The 13,164-nt window shown below is 35.6% G+C and overlaps 1 protein-coding gene across 1 annotated transcript in view; it reads left to right on the forward strand.

Annotated features, from left to right (window-relative positions):
• The window catches only part of LOC135210297 (unconventional myosin-VI-like), a 49,108-nt gene that overhangs the window by 12,765 nt on the left and 23,179 nt on the right, over nt 1-13,164 (forward strand). The window contains 3 exon segments of the mRNA XM_064243180.1: nt 470-590; nt 877-997; nt 10,452-10,517. Of these exon segments, the coding sequence (XP_064099250.1) occupies nt 470-590; nt 877-997; nt 10,452-10,517 (308 nt within the window).

A 13,164-nucleotide genomic window follows, 5' to 3' on the forward strand; every position in this document is an offset into this window, starting at 1 on the left:
CAGATCTATGGGGGCACATGTGCCTGTGGCTATCTAGCCAGTAGATGATTTTCTTCTTTTAAACAGAAAATGAAGTGTCTTGAATCAGAGAATACCACAAATGTGAGCTTGAATATAATGGCTTTGCTGTGAAACACTTTATTGCCAATGGTACTTAATTTTGACTGGTGCAAGTCGACGTATTAGTGGAATAGTACATATATTTCAACATTGGTAATTCTTATTCAAAGCTAGATGTACAGCTATGAAATTGGCTGGAGACTTTTCCAGAATATTTTCCAGAAACATGGTTGGATTTGAAGCTCAGTTATATTCTTTTTATGATATGGTATCCCATTTACTAGATAAATTATATTCATAAGGAAAAGATTCGGCTTGCAGTGTTCTTAATGGACACATTTATGTGAACAAAGTAGTTTTATGTAAACTTATCCAGTAGATTTGGTACTCATTGAATATTTACTCCCAGATCTACCATGGTAGAGAAGCAACGGCAGGCTGCAGCCAACAAGAAACACGATCTCAGCAAGTGGAAATATGCAGAACTCAGAGATACAATTAATACATCCTGTGATCTTGAATTATTAGAGGTAAAATAGCTTTCATATTGAAAATGTGAAATTTTCTAGCTAAAATGTCATGGTCAGTTTATTACTGATCAGCATTTTAGGACTGCTTTGTTATAGAAATTTCTGTGTATACTATAGATGAATTGTTACATTTAAAGTAGATTCATACAGAAGGTCCTTTTAAAAGCCTTGGAATTTGTATTTTGTCAAATTTAAATGTTATATTTTTAGCTAAAGTTAAACACTTAGGTAATGTCAGAATGATTGCCACTTTCAACGAAGCTATGAAAAACATTGTTCTCTGCAGGCATGTCGTGAAGAAGAATTCCATCGACGATTGAAGGTTTACCACGCATGGAAAGCAAAGAACAAGAAGCGCACTACCATGGAGGAGAATCAGCGTGCTCCAAAATCTGTACTAGATGCTGGTAAGCATTTCACTCTGTCTGTTTCATTTAAAGTTTATGTGCTTTGTGAAGTCTGTGTGCTTTATTTTAGAACTTAAAACTTCATCATTTTCATACTTTTTTTTTTTTAATCTGATTTTGTAATTACTTATTAGAGGGCATAAACATTGAGCCCCTTCCCTTCAATATTTGTATATATAAAATAATAAGCAGATATTTATTTTTTATAGGTGTTCTGTGTAGGGCAATATACAGAGCATAGTTTATGTTGGAAAAGTTATTATTACTTTGGAGTTTACTGTGTTAGACTTGAAATATGGCATTTATACAATCCCATGCCAGCTCAGGAGTCAGAAAAATATGAAAATGAAACCATTGTGATTTGGGTTAATTTGGTTTTTGAATTGGGCAGTATTATAAGATACAACAATATTATCTTGTTTATACAATAAGATAAAGAGCGAGAGAGAAATGTTTGGGTTTTCTTTACGATATTTTGTGTTTTGTCAATTTTCACTGTGTGTGCATTATGAATGTAGACAATAGTGAGTTGTCTTTTTTACCTGCCCTGTTATTACTGTAACTTTTGAACTTTCCTCAGATTTTGAAGATGATTATTTGCTGTTATTTTCATCTCCTAAATCTACTAGGTCTTGATAATTATCACTTCTAGTTTCTTCCTCCCTTATGTTAACTGTGGAGGGTAAGAAATGACAAAAATACAATTAAGAATATTTGGCAAGCCTTTTGGGCATGTATACATAACACTTTATTACAAAAGTAAACAAAACTCCCTACTTGCTAATTAGATAGGAAGGATAGGAAACAGGGATGCATCAACAAACAAGTAAAAACATTGTAAAAATATGAAGGGATATTTAGGTAACTAATGAATATTCTCTTGATTATAAAAAGTACATGGTCAATATTCACTGGTATACTTTGGATATTAAGAGAGGTAGTTAAGTAAAGTTTGTTGTTAGGAAATATGTTGGGTCTATCTCTGTCTTCATCATCATCGAAAATTGTTTCATGGGAAACAGTTCAATCACACATGCATGCCCAGACAGCATGCCCAGACAAACTTCACACTTCACACTGGAGCCATTATGTAGGTCTCGGGGCCTATATCAACTTGAGAGGTACACAAAATGAATGGTTTTGCTTGTTGTGTGCATTTAATCAGATTGTCCGTGAATGATGACAGTTAAGAACAGAAGTAGGCTGTCACATTTCCTTCAGATTATAAGTTCGGTTTGCTTTCCATAATAGGAAAAGGAACAAGAATTCTGATTTACTTTGTATTCAACTCATGTTTCTGATCAAGTTGCATTTCCCTAGAAATTCATCATTATGCTCTTTATGAAATACTCAGAATTGCTTTCTATAGTATATTTTCGTTGCTTTTTACTTAATATAGCCTATTACTGTAGTTGTAGCTTTTTTTAAATTATTCACATATTTATTTCTAATTATTTCTGCAACTGCTTTTATCCCATTAAGGATAACTGAGGGTGTATGAACTTTTCACACAGACATTCACTAGTTTAAGATAAATGAAGTGCACTGCATTTTCATTGTTAATTTTTTTTTTATAAATGATTGTGTGCATTGGGTAGTCAAAGCAAAATGCAAGGTTGGCCTTATGTTCTAGGATAGGTTACTGTAGGCTAAGTGGTAGGATAAGCAAGAGCATCCTAGTGTGTTTATGGCAAATATTTGCCATAAACACACTAAGAGCAAGATACAGATATTTTTATTTTCAGCATTCTCTGACAAATTACAATTACCTAGCTTCAAAATTACACAAAAATGAGTATCCTTGCATGAAAACCAGCTTGACACAGACCAGCCAAAGGATTATAACTCAAGTTTTTGAAAGTCATAAATATACTCTTATCTTCCCACACATCTTAATGCATAGTAGAAGGGACAAATAGCATTGAACCAAATTACACTAATACGACTTTTAAAATGCAATCTCTTTTCTAGTTTTTGCAAGATGCAAATAATGTTTTTTATATGCAATCTCTTCTAGTTTTGCATGGTGCAAATAATGTTTTTATATCTTATGTTCTTATGGTAAATATCTATTATTGCAAAGTATAGTTGTTTAAACCAAACCCATCAGTTATATAGCACTGTAATTTGTGGTCTGAATGACCCTAGATATTCTGATGTTTTGAAGAATGATGAAGCAGAGTAGGATAGGTTAGTGAGAATTATCCTCAATGTTTAGCATGTCTCAGAACTGAAAGCATTATTGGTTCAGAGTCTACTAAATTATCCTATTCTTTATTCTCTATTTCTTATTAGAAAAATGCAATAATTATAAAGTTATTAACAGGTGATGCCTTGCCAGCATCCCTTAAGTATTCCAGTATGTTTTTGCTTTGTCATTGAACTTTTCCTTTGCTTGCTCTGTATAGTGCATAATTCAGGTCTTTGCATTTTGTAAGTCTTTGGCTATATGCTAACCATTAATGTCTATTGTAAATTGATGAGATGATGTCCATGGAATAGTGCCATATGACACTAAATGTGTCATGCACTTCATACAGAGTTTGACACTCCAATTTGGACAATTCATCAAGGATTTGAGAGGAGCCATTTTTTCACCCCCAAAAATCAGATTTAAACTCTCGAATTGTGCATAGTAGTTAGGATTAGAAAGTTTGTTCTTGAATTAAATTACTGTAGGCTATTTGTGGGAAGTATCCTTGCTTTAAAAATATTTGTTGTTCTCCATGAGCTGTTGTCATTTGGCACCCTTGACAGATCCTTGTATTTACTATGATTGGCAGGCTCCTGTCATCTACCAGCATAGAATTCTAAGTTCTGAAAATCTCTGTATCGTAGAATTCTTGAAGTCATACGGTAATAAAATGCTATTTTCCCCTCTCTCATACTTGGTCTGGTTTGAATTAATGAGAAGTCACCCCCTCCTTGTTGTTGAGTATATCAAACAGGTATATGAAAGACTATACTAGTGGGAAATTCCCCTGAGGCATCCATGGAACTCCTCACACCTTTGGCACATTTGTCAAAGCTTTGCTCATTTGAACCTAATCTTAACACTTATTAAAAGGATCTGTTCAATATAGCATTTAAAAATGTCAAGTAGTTTGACGAGGCTCCCACAGTTGCTGTGCATCATGAGAGAGCCCTTCCCTTGAATATCCACAATATCCTTGCTGAAGTCCATGGTAGGAGGAGAGACATAGAAAAGGCATAACAAAAAGCATGATCTTCATATGTTTAACACTATTTTATTCCATATGCCTTTCTGTTTCTCACTCTCTTTTTATCCCTTGGTCTGTAACACACTTGAGTATGCTGATGCATACTGTTCATGATACTGCCAACAATTACATTTTAGTTGTCGCAGCAGATGTGGGCCAGTTATATTGGTCAAGTTCCCTATGATTTCTAACTTATCTTAGTAAGGACTATTTATCAAGATCATGGTCTATAATTTCTAACTAATCTTAAAGGGACTATTTATCAAGATTCATGATGACAACCAGTTTTGCCACATGGTAGTTAGATGGCTCTTGTTAACTTATCTTCATAGAGAAACCAAGGGCAACTCAGTTTTCACTGTTTTATGTTATGGAAAACAAGAAGAATGATTTCTGGCTGCCTGAGACCACAGGATCTGCCCATAAATGTACAGTACTACTGGCTGACTACGATATTCTTGCAAGACAAAGTAAAGCAACTAAAACCATTCTTATGCAAGAATGGAATAAGTGGAATGGGCTTGTTATGAAACCACTTTTGTTCACCTGGGAGTACCTTCCTTCCACCTCCTCAGATAATTTTTTTGTATTGACATACCAATAGCATCTGTGATATTGTTAGTAAAGGGGTTTCATAAGTTAGTGATACTCCACTGTTGGGCAGCACTTGCATATTTTTTTCCCCCATTTATAAGTTTTTTAGTTATCACCTAACTACTAAACAATTGCTGTCATGTTGATCATCCCACATGCAAAGAAACATCCACCTCATCTTTACTCCTCTAACATGTACTTGCTTGGGTTCCCTCTTTGTCCTTCTAAGACCTCAGATTGTACACAATTTTTTCCACTTTGCTATCATTCCTCATTATGTCCACATGACTAAAGTACAGGATGTCCATAAAGTCAGACCTTTATTACACACAAACCATGTTAGGTAGAGGTATAAAGTTTTCTTCAATTTCAACAACAATGACTAGTTATTTTAAATTACTAATAAATTTCAAAATATGCCCCCTATATTGCCCGGAGGAGGTCTAAGTGAAATTCTATCTCACACCAGGTATTATCCAACATCTCCATAGTTACCATTGCTAGAGCTGCTGTTATCGTTGCTTTTAAGGTCTCAGCATTAGGTAATGGTGTACCATACACTTTATCCTTGATATAATCCCATAAGAAAAAATCAAGAGGGGTAATGTCTGTTGAACGTGGTGGCCATTCTGTTGGGCCATCTCTCCCAATCCAGTGGTTGGGGAAGGTTGCATCCAGAAACTCTTCTAATTGAGGTGCAGCATAATGCTCCAGCATGTCCAGATAAACAATTGCTGATATGGTTGGTTCAGCAAAGATAAAAGGTCCAATAACCCTGCAGTGACACCATTACTGCTAGTCTTGACTCCATTGGCAGATAGTGACCAGCGTAGCATCTGTTGGCAAACAAAAGAAACTTTAGTAATTGCTCAACAGAATGTGAAAGTTGTACGGTCATATCCACAATAATTTTAAAGTTATTAATTTTATTAATCAGGGAATTACTTTATGGTCACCCTGTACAAAGAAACATTAATTCAACTTTTCACCTATGCTGACCATTTTACTGATTCGTAGCTGTACAGTATCACTTGTTTTTCACTATTTCTACTGTTCTGATTTGACTGATACTATGCTTTACTTAAAATTTGAATAAACAAACCTTTTCCTAGGTCACTGCAGTCCTTTAAAAAATATACTTCTTATAAATGGTAAAAACCCATTTTCTCAATTGAATCTATTTATTATTATTATTATTATTATTATTATTATTATTATTATTATTTATTATTATATTATTGCTATTGCATATAATAGCTGTTTCTGTTGCAATTAACTTGTGTAGAGTCTTATGTTTGATTAGTTTTATTTCCTTTGACATTTTGACACTTGCCCTGGTGGCCATCCACTGAGTTACAAAAATGAATGAATTAAGGTACATTTTACACAGGTATATATAGTAGGCAAGTGGTTTTTAGTTAGGTGCACTGTGGAACATATTTATCTTAATTCTTTACTTTTTGTAACTCGGGGATGGTTACAGAACATGATTCAAAAACATCAGAGGAAATAAACTTCTACAACATAACTTCTTTTCTTGAAAAGGCTACAAGATGCATAGAGAAGACTACTTATACAAATTAAATACCATAGAAATGGCTGCTATATTCATACATCTGGCCTGAGACAAGGTCTCTGTCATTATTATTATTATTATTATTATTTTTTGTTTTTTTTTTTTTTTTGCTCTATCACGTCCTCCAATTCGACTGGGTGGTATTTATAGTGTGGGGTTCCGGGTTGCATCCTGCCTCCTTAGGAGTCCATCACTTTTCTTACTATGTGTTGCCGTTTCTAGGATCACACACTTCTGCATGAGTCCTGGTGCTACTTCAGCCTCTAGTTTTTCTAGATTCCTTTTCAGGGATCTTGGGATCGTGCCTAGTGCTCCTATGATTATGGGTACGATTTCCACTGGCATATCCCATATCCTTCTTATTTCTATTTTCAGATCATGATACTTATCCATTTTTCCTCTCTTTCTCTTCAACTCTGGTTGTCCCATGTATTGCGACATCAATGATGATACTTTCTTCTTGACTTTGTCAATCAGCGTTCACGTCTGGTCTGTTTGCACGTATCACCCTATCCGTTCTGATACCATAGTCCCAGAGGATCTTTGCGTGATCGTTTTCTATCACTCCTTCAGGTTGGTCTCGTACCACTTATTACTGCAAGGTAGCTGATGTTTCTTGCACAGGCTCAAGTGGAGGGCTTTTGCCACTGAATCATGCCTCTTTTTGTACTGGTTCTGTGCAAGTGCCAGGCATTCGCTTGCTATGTGGTTTATGGTTTCATTTTCGTATTGCACTTCCTACATATGGGAGAGATGTTATTTCCATCTGTCGTTCTTTGAACATATCTGGTTCTTAGGGCCTGATCTTGTGCCTGCTGTTATCATTCCTTTAGTTTCCCTCTGTAGCTCTCCCTCTGTAGCCATTGCCATGTGTCATTGCTGGCTAGTTCTTTAGTCTGTCTCATGTATTGTCCGTGCATTGGTTTGTTGTGCCAGTCCTCTCTGTCTGTCATTCTCCTGTCTGTATGATTTCTGGGTCTTCGTCTACTTTTATTAGTCCTTCTTCCCATGCACTCTTTAGCCACTCGTCTTCACTGGTTTTCAGATATTTGCCCCAGTGCTCTGTTTTCGATGTTGACGCAGTCCTCTATACTTAGTAGTCCTCTCCCCCTTCCTTTCGTGTTATGTATTAGTCTGTCCGTATTTGCTCTTGGGTGTAGTGCTTTGTGTATTGTCATATTTTTGTTTCCTGTTTTCTGATCTATGCTGTGGAGTTCTGCCTTCGTCCATTCACTATTCCTGCGCTGTATCTGATTACTGGCACTGCCCATGTAGTTTATGCTTTTATCATATTTCCGGCGTTGAGTTTTGACTTGAGTATCGCCTTGAGTCTCTGCATATATTCTTTCCTGATCGTGTCCTTCATCTCTTGTGTTTTATATCTCCTCCTTCCATTATTCTAGGTATTTGTATCCTGTCTCATCTATGTGTTTGATGTTGCTCCCATCTGGTAGCTTTATCCCCTCAGTTCTCGTCACTTTGCCTTATTGTATGTTGAACTAAGGCGCATTTTTCTATTCCAAACTCCATCCTGATGTCCCCAGATACAATCCTTACAGTCTGGATTAGGGTATCTATTTCCTTGATGCTCTTACCATACAGCTTGATGTCGTCCATGAACATCAGATGGTTGATTCTGTTGCCTCTTTTCTTGAGTGGTACCCGGCATCCATCTTCTGTAGTACTTTTGTCATGGGAAGGTCATGGACTACTAGAAGAGTAGTGGGGACAGTGAGTCACCTGGAAGATCCCTCTCCTGATATTAACCTCTGCTAGTCTTATTCCAGAGCTTGCAAGTATTGTATTCCAGTTGCGCATTGTATTTTTGAGGAAGCTGATGGTGTTTTCCTCTGCCCCATATATTTTCAGGCATTCTATTAGCCATGTGTGTGGTATCATGTCGAAGGCTTTCTTATAGTCTATCCATGCCATGCTTAGGTTGGTTTTCCTTCTCCTACTGTTCTTCATTACCATTTTGTCTATCAGGAGCTGGTCTTTTGTGCCCCTACACTTCCTTCTGGCAGCCTTTCTGTTGGTGGGGGATGGGTGTTTGTCTCCTCTAGGTAGTTGTATAGCCTTTCACTGATGATACCTGTTAGTAACTTCCACATTATTGGTAGGCAGGTGATAGGCCTGAAGTTACTGGCTATATTTCCCTTAGTCTTTGTCTTTTTGTACTAAGGATGGTTTTTCTTCCTGTGGTCCATCCATTTGGGCGCATGGTGATTTGAGATACAATGCTGGAGTTGTTCTGCTATTCGTGGGGTGTAGGGCCTGAAGTTTTTGAGCCAGTATCCATGGACTTCATCGGGACCTGGGGCTTTCCAGTTTGGCATTTTCTTTAGTTGGTGTCTGATTGTGTCTGTCGTGATCTCTGTGAATCTTTGTTTTATTCTCCCTGTTTCTTCTTCCTTGACTTCCTGGAGCCATGTTGCATGTTTGTTGTGTGATACCGGATTGCTCCATGTTTTCCCAGAGTCTCTTACTTGGTTCGGCTTCAGGAATTTCTGGGTGGTTGTCTTCCCCTCTTAGTTGGCTGTATAGTCTTTTCTGGTTGGTTCCGAATAGTTTGTTCTGTTGGTATCCCTTATTCCTGTTCATGTACCGTTGGATCTTATGTGCTTTGGCCTCCCTAAGCCTCTGTTTTACATCTTCTATTGTGTTGTTTAGTCCCCTCTCTTGTACTTTGTATTTCTCGTTGAGTTCCCTCCCTTGTTTTCTTGCTTCTTAGTTTTTTTCTGCCATCTCTTTCAGTTTACTCAAGTCAGATCTCATTACCATTATTTGCTTTTCCAGGCGCCTTTTCCAAGGAGGTTGCTGTTTTGGTTTCTGTTGGGTTGGTTGTGCTGGTGGTGTTGGTGTTCGAATCCCCATCAGTTCTGCTACTAATCTTGCTCCTGCATATACCAAGTTATTTGTTTCTGTGTACTGGTGGTGTGTATTATTGCCCATTATTTCATTGACCTCACTTGTTTTCTTTTCCCTTAATTTCTTGTGTTGTAGGCTTTCATGGAGGGGATCTTTGTTCTCTCTGTATCTGGCTCCATCCATTGTCTAATCTTTTCTACCCATTCCATAGCAAGCTTCCAGACTTAATATCCGAATATGATAAAAGGGAATTGGAGGCATATATAAGAATCAAATTGAATCTATAATTCATAGCATATAACAAGGAAGTACATTGCTTTCAAGAAATAAGTATAGAATCTGAGGATGAAAGTCATTGAAGTCTTACATTGGGGTGAATTTCTTATTTCAGTGGCATTAAATGTAAAAAAGAATATTGACTACCTTATTTTAATTGATGTTACTGGAAAATCAGTACTTATGCAGGATAAAGTGCATTTTTTTTTAAATACTGTATGAAAATTGTAGAATATGAAACTACTAAAAGTCTTGTACATGTATCTTTAGATTGGGAAACCAAATTATTGTTTTGAAGACATTGCATTGATAGTCAGTGTGATCCGATTTTAATTATGTATCACATACCCTGTAATTATTTTCATCATGTTGATATCTATTTTTGTTTATATCACATTTTCAAATACATATTAGCATCTAATCACTCATGCTATTTTTTGTTGCAAACCTTGTTTTCATCATATTGAAACTTTTACTTTCCTTTTTTTTAACTTCAGTATCATCCCCCAGAAAACTCAGAATGTATTGTTTACCCTTCTTAAATGATTTTGCTTGAACTATTATTTTTTTACAAGCTCTTCTGTTTGACTTGAAATTTTATATTGTTGCTGTCATTATTTATCAAATATCTTTAACAGATTTCTTGGCTTTAGAAATGAAGAATAAAATGAAGCAAAGAAGCTGCAGCTAATAATTACTTTTAAAAAGCCAGAGAGATTGTTAAAGAATCGTGGTAGATCTGGGAGGGTTTTTTTCCCATGAAAAGTATCAAAATTATTTTTTATTGAGCTAATATTTTTTTGCACAGATTTTTTAATTCCTGATGAAGGTGGGTATTGCTTAATGTCTAAGCATTGGAAGCTTAGCATAGAAATTTTTTCGTTTTTTTATAATTTAAGATTATTTTTCTCTCACAAAGCATACAGTATGACCTACGTGACAGAGTCTGGCCAAGTCTGTCGAGTTGTTGGTTATATACCAAAAGGTAGTACTGATGAGTTTCCTTTTAATGCTTCATTTGCAAATGTTTGTCCCCAATTCTTTGGCTTTAACATGTCTCACCTGATAAATTAAGCTGTAGGCAGAGTGTAGCTATATTTTGGTTGAACGTGTGGTTTTTTTTCAGTTTGAATTTTTTTTTAAATATAGCCATTACATTCTTTTTATGCTTGTCCTAGCTTTTTCTACTTTTCCAACATTACTTTTATTTAAAATATATTGTATGTTTAAATTAGATTAGAGATTAATACTTTTAGTTTACTGGTTTTATCCTCTATATCAGTGAATTTTAAGAATACTTTCAAGTACATATACATAATTGCCCTGTATCCCATGCTAGAGTCTGCAGAACTGGAGATTCGTCGATGTACTGTTTTGGTATCTTTGCCATTAAAATACTGGAGAGTATCTTCATTTTTTGCTTAGTTTTGTGTTTGGTTTTTGTTTTTAAATGGGCATGCTCATTAAACAGTATACAAAACATTGGACAAATATCTCAGTTTGTTTTTGTATAGTAAATTTTTTAGGCTTTATCTTACTGGAATTTTGTTGCTCAGTGCCTGAAATGATTATTATTTAATGTATTATTTTCCAAAATGTTAAATGAAGAGAAAAAATAAAAGTAAGAAATCCTCTACCAAAATAAATGTTAATCAGTACTGTGTAGTATTATGTATGTTGTAAAATCAGTGTTTAAATAATGAAAAGGCTTCCATTTGGTTGTGTTTTGCCACTGCCATCATCAACTCAAGGAGTAACATGCATGAGAGGACTAAATTTGAGACTTGAGTACTCATAATTTTTAGATTGTTTATGTAGTACTTGCCTAGTTTTCAGTCATTCCTATGAATAGGATACAGTATGGTATTAAAATTTGCGTATGGCAAGGAACAATCTTGCATTGCCATTTCTGTTTTTAATAGTTGTCATATTTTTTTTTCTTTTTGCATCATGTTTGTACAATCACCATTCTGTGTGTGTGTGTGTTTTTCAGACTGAGTCTCCACAGATTTTGGTCTTAAAAACAGGCATGTGGTCTCAGTTGACCTAAGCTGAGAATTTTGTTGGTGATTATGTAGTGGTATAATGTATTTACAATCTATCGTTATGGGTAGCCAGGTTATTTTGGAATGAAGGTACTAGCCTTATGCCCTTTGCCTCCTGCTGTAGCTAATACCCATTCACAGCCAGATTGACTAGTGGGTCAGGCTGGGATCAAACTTTATAGTGATAACAGCGTTTTAACGAGCTATGTTGTCCACATGTATGCATTATCTGTTCATGCCTCTTGAATGTAGGTAAATGATAGGACTTTAGAAACAGACAGTGATAAGTTTTAGGTTAATAAGGAATGAATTAATGAAAAGGTATTGATTTTAATAGATATGTATTCTGTAGTAATTAAATTGGTCATTGTACCTAATTGTTTCTGCGATAAGTACATGTGAGTTCACAATCTTGCAGTCGACAAAATCTGTAATAGCATCTGTTTTTTGTTATTTTTTTCCACATTTTTAAAAGAATTTAAGGGTAAACTTTACTAGATTTGCAAGGATAACTCTTCATCGCCTGAAAATTTTGCTAGGAGGCAGCATCAGTGAAAGATATGGAACTTATGGAACTTTCAGTATATGGTCAATGTTTCCCTAAGGTGTCTTCAGTTGTTGAACTGTGTATTTCTTTGAACATCCATGTGAATTGGCGTTGGTGTAAAGTTCTTGCAGTTATTCCTACTTTACCTACTTACCTCAATTTTAACATCTTGCTAGTGATCTCCTCTCTGTTTTTCCTTTTAAGGTCTTCGTCACTTCATACTCCTTTACTATTCAACTGTCCTTTTCCTTCTCCTTTTTCTTAGTCAGTGAAGAATTTGCATTTTTCCTATCCAGCACTGATCTTGACTGAAATTTGTACAAGTTTAATGCCTCAAATGCAGTGTCTGTGAATACATAGTTCTTTTACTCAAATTCCTATTTCCTTGAATCCTTTAGCCATGTCAAAAGGTATTTTTCCTTTCTGGATTGATTTAAACTTTGCAGCTACAGATGTAGCTAAACAAGGTTCCCATACTTTCCCTTTTTGGAAAAAAGATTTTGGGATATAAAATTTTTCCTTGGCCTTATGTGTTCATTTTTTCCCAAGATAGTTTGTATTACAAATGGTTTTAATCCACCATTTCAGTACATACCTTCCCTTGTTAACCTGATTTTATAGAAAAGTCGAGCCAGAATGGTTTGCTAAGGGTCACCATGAGTTTTAAGACCCATGGTGCATAGACAGATGAAAGCGGTATCACCTGGTATTATATGGTTACATCATAGAATTGCTGGCTGGATCATAGAATTGCTGGCTGGATCATAGAATTGCTGGGTGGGTTCCCCAAGGATTAGTATACTGTATGTCAAAATTTTTTATTTCCCTGTAGGTAGGGTTACTTCAAGGAAATATTTAAGAATGTAAAGCCACCAGTGTGAATAATAACAGCATGAATAACAGAAGTTATACAAATTCCAAAAGAGAATGCAAAGAAGCAAAACACAAGCAGAAAAACTTAAAGTATTCAAGACCTATCAGGTATACTTACAAGTTTGATAGACAAAATGACTGGTGTAAACCTTTAGCTCATTGCTGTC

This window comes from Macrobrachium nipponense, chromosome 39 (genome assembly GCF_015104395.2).
Source record: "Macrobrachium nipponense isolate FS-2020 chromosome 39, ASM1510439v2, whole genome shotgun sequence".
NCBI classification, from domain to species: Eukaryota; Metazoa; Arthropoda; class Malacostraca; order Decapoda; family Palaemonidae; genus Macrobrachium; species Macrobrachium nipponense.